General features: G+C 49.9%; 1 protein-coding gene across 1 annotated transcript; it reads right to left on the bottom strand.

Moving 5' to 3' along the window:
• Positions 1-769: 769 nt before the first annotated feature.
• On the bottom strand, positions 770-3781 carry LOC145938674 (uncharacterized). The gene has a single exon (XM_083042440.1). It carries the CDS (start codon positions 3779-3781, stop codon positions 770-772), a length of 3012 nt encoding a protein of 1003 aa, XP_082898566.1.

Raw genomic sequence — 3781 nt, forward strand, 5'->3', positions numbered from 1 at the left:
CATTACCCGAGCGGATGGTAGGGCTCCCATCAATTGCTTCGCGGTGCTGGCGCGTTCCCGTGTACAGACGACACAGGGGTTAATGAAAGAACGGACAAACGAACGAGCGCCTAATATCCAGTATCGCTGTCGCAATAGTCGGAGCGTCAGTTGCGTGCCGCCATGCAATGACTGCAAGTGAGTTTGAGCGATTATCAGGTTGCTGATCTGATGGCGAGGTAGTATGGCGGGAAACTTCGTTGAATGACAGGTACGCGTGTCGTAGTCGTCCCCCCAATCATAAGATGCCTTCGCTGTCCCTAAACGGATTCAATGCGCGAAGTGAACTATTAGCGGCGATTCCTCGAGGTGTTTCCAGGGTGCGTATCTCGGCTGCGAAGGCGCGAGATTGTATGTATTTGACCCAAAACGAACGAGCATGCTCAATCTCATCAACTGATGTCAGAGTTGACGGTTTACCCTGCTCGGTGCGAATTTTGAGTCTACGAAAAAATCGTAAAATGATCGCTGTAACTCGCAACAACTTTCCCCAGCAGGAATACTTATGTATCAGGTCCCATTCATGCGGAGTTGTAGACGTGTGACAGACTACGTCACGACGTTCCTCCAGGTCGATTGATCCTGATTCAATTTTGTAGCATTGTCAATTCGAGTGCCTCTTGAAGATGGCCAAAAAACGGAAGGTTTAACTAGCCATAGTGGACCTTGCCACCAGAGAGAATGTTGTTGAAGGTCGGGGGGTGAAATGCCCCGCGACGCACAATCTGGATTATCCGCGGAAGGGACGTGAGACCATCTCAGGCAAAACAGTTTGAATAGCTGATACACGATTTGTGATAAAGGGTTTCCACCGAGATGGGTGGTGGTTCACCCAAGTCAGCACTACGGTGGAATCCGTCCAACCGTAAATTGGCACATTGTCCAGGGCAAGAGACGTCTGAACAAACGCGAGTAGTTTAACTAGTAGAGAGGCGCCATTCAATTCAAGCCGCGGAATGCTGACGGTTTTCAACGGAGCGACCTTTGACTTGGCCGTTAAGAATGAGACGCGGATGTCCAGTGAGTACATGACCCGGATATATACTACCGCGGCGTACGCTCTTGCGGAAGCGTCGGAGAATCCGTGAATTTCCGTCGCGAGGCATTCGCGTGTGGTTCCCATCCACCTGGGGATTCGATAAACGACGAGATGTGGTAATGACGAGCAATAATCCCGCCATCTTACTGCGAGATCATTCGGGAGTGGTGTGTACCAATCGATTTTTCGAAGCCAAAGATCTTGAATTAGGATCGTGACAGTTACAACGATAGGCGAGGCCCAGCCAAGCGGGTCGAAGAGGCGTGCTATGACCGAGAGGATTGTGCGTTTCGTGATGACGGATTCGGTTAGTTTTGTGACTCGAAAGCGGAAGCAGTCCTCGGTGGGGAACCATGAGAGCCCCAAGACCTTCAGCATTTCGTCATCACTGAACGGGAGATCGGGAGATAGCTCCTGATCATCAACGGGGATGTCCTCAAGTAAAGAATTATCATTCGCGGCCCACTTGCGGAGAAAGCCGCCGCGACTTAGTAACGCGTTTAATTGATCGCGAATTTTGCGTGCTCCCGAAAGGTCATCGGCCCCAAATAGAACATCGTCCACGTAAATCGATTGGCGCAATACTTCGACCGCGTCGGGAGATTTTTTGCCGTCATCGTTCGCTAGTAGTAATAAAACGCGCATCGCGAGAAACGGTGCGGGTGCGGTGCCATAAGTGACCGTTAGTAAACGGAACGGCAGAACGTTCTGCGAGTCCAACGGTCGCCAGAAAATCCGTTGATAATCAACGTCTTCGCGATTCACTAAGATCTGCCGGAACATTTTTGCAATATCGGCTCGACAAACGAAACGGTGCCTTCGCCACCGCAAGACCACGGCGGCAATGTACAGTTGTAATCTCAGACCCGGCAACAGATGGTCGTTGAGGCTAGTACCGCTCGAGGTGCTACTTGATGCGTTAAATACTACGCGTAAGTGAGAGGTTTGACTTCCTTCTCGGAACATGGGGTGATGGGGAAGATATACCGAACTGACGCTCTTGTCCGGAATTTCGACTCGCTCCATGTGCCCCATGGACTCGTAGTCCGACAGGAACTCGTTATATTCGGCCGCGACGTGAGGTTGCGCGACCAGGCGACTCTTTATGCGATGGTAAAGCCGGAGAACCTTGACTCGTGAATCACCGATCGCGATAGGAGTGTCGTTCCTGAAAGGCAATCGCACAATATATCTACCGGATGGCGTCCTGCGAACCGTGTTCGCAAAATGTCTTTCGCAGTACTCGTCCTCGGGAGATTGAATGTTTTTCTGAGAGACTTCCTCAGTTTCCCAAAATTTTCTCAATAACGCGTCAACGTCAGGCGAAGCAACACAGTTCAACACTGGATTGTTCGGCGATTGAGTGAATTCGTTTGATAGATCGGGGCCCGAAACGATCCAGCCTAACACCGTCGACTGTGCAGTCGGAGATCCGATGGGGCCCTTGCAAATCTCCCCCAGTAGAAGCGTGCCGTAAAGATCAGCGCCGATCAAGAGATCGATTGACCCGTGACTCGCGGGATCTGGATCGGCCAGAGTCAAGTTGCGCAGGTGCGCCCAAGCGCTAAAAGCCCGCGATTTCGTCGCGGCGTACGCGGTAATTTTTTGGTACACATAAGCCTGAAATGGTAGACACGGAAAGTCCGCTCGGTAAGGCAGCAACGTGAATTGTACAAATAATTTAGCGATTCCTTCATGATTTTCGCCGAAGCTGGAAATACGAAGTTGCGTGTGTTGACGCTTTGTCCGCAATCTTTGAGCTAATGATTCGGTGATAAAACTGCAAGACGATCCTTGATCCAGGAGAGCTCGCACAGAGACCTTGTTTCCTTCAAAGGTCCGCAGTCGGACTATAGCCGTCGCAAGCAAGACCGTAGACGGTATCCTTGTTTGTACGAGAATTGGCGCGTTCTGTGATACCACCTTTTTTGATTGCGCAAAACAGTGAACGGAAATGGCAGAAGTCGACGCTGATACCGGTTGTGAAGCGACGAGCGCCGTCGGCGTCGGCGTATTACTGTTAACCGACTCATTTGATATCGCATTTGATACTTCTGAATGCAACAATGTATAGTGCCGTTGTTGACACTTAAAGCATCTTTTCTCGCTCTCGCAAAGCGGCGGAAAGTGCCCTGGTCTCAGGCAATTGAAACATAAACGCGATTGTCGCGCGACATTATATCGATCCGCAATCGATTTTCTTTTAAAAATTGAGCATTTCCAGATAAAGTGATTCTGGGAACAGCATTGACATTTACGAACGGACGTAGTGTTTACGGAAGCGTGAGATTTGTTCTTCGTTTTTTCAGACAAGGCGCGAGTCGAACTAATTTCGTGTGTCTCCTCCGGCTTGGCTATTCCGCATGCTCTCTCGTTGAGAAACTCAATCAGTCGGGTGAAAGTCGGGTAGTCATTGGAGGCGCCCAATTTAATGTTCCACTCGCGTCTCGTTCTGGCGCTGAACTTTTGTAAGACGATGTAGACTAACAAATCGTCCCAGCCATCTACTGGTCGTTTCAAATTACGCAACGCGGACAACGATGAGTTAACGGTGTCTCTTAAACGCTTTAATTCGATCGCGGACTCATTTTTCATAATTGGAAAACCCGCAAACGCATTGATGTGAGCCGTTATTAAAGCACGCGAACAATCAAATTCGTCCTTCAGAATTTTCCAGGCGCCGTCGTAATTCGTGTCGGACAT

This window comes from Prenolepis imparis, unplaced genomic scaffold, assembly GCF_030444845.1.
Source record: "Prenolepis imparis isolate NDT839.2.m4 unplaced genomic scaffold, iyPreImpa1.0 SCAF_7, whole genome shotgun sequence".
Classification (NCBI taxonomy): Eukaryota; Metazoa; Arthropoda; class Insecta; order Hymenoptera; family Formicidae; genus Prenolepis; species Prenolepis imparis.

Bases quoted from the DNA above. Each gene is read 5' to 3' on its own strand.
- LOC145938674 (XM_083042440.1), bottom strand. From the start codon at position 3,781: ATGTCCGACACGAATTACGACGGCGCCTGGAAAATTCTGAAGGACGAA.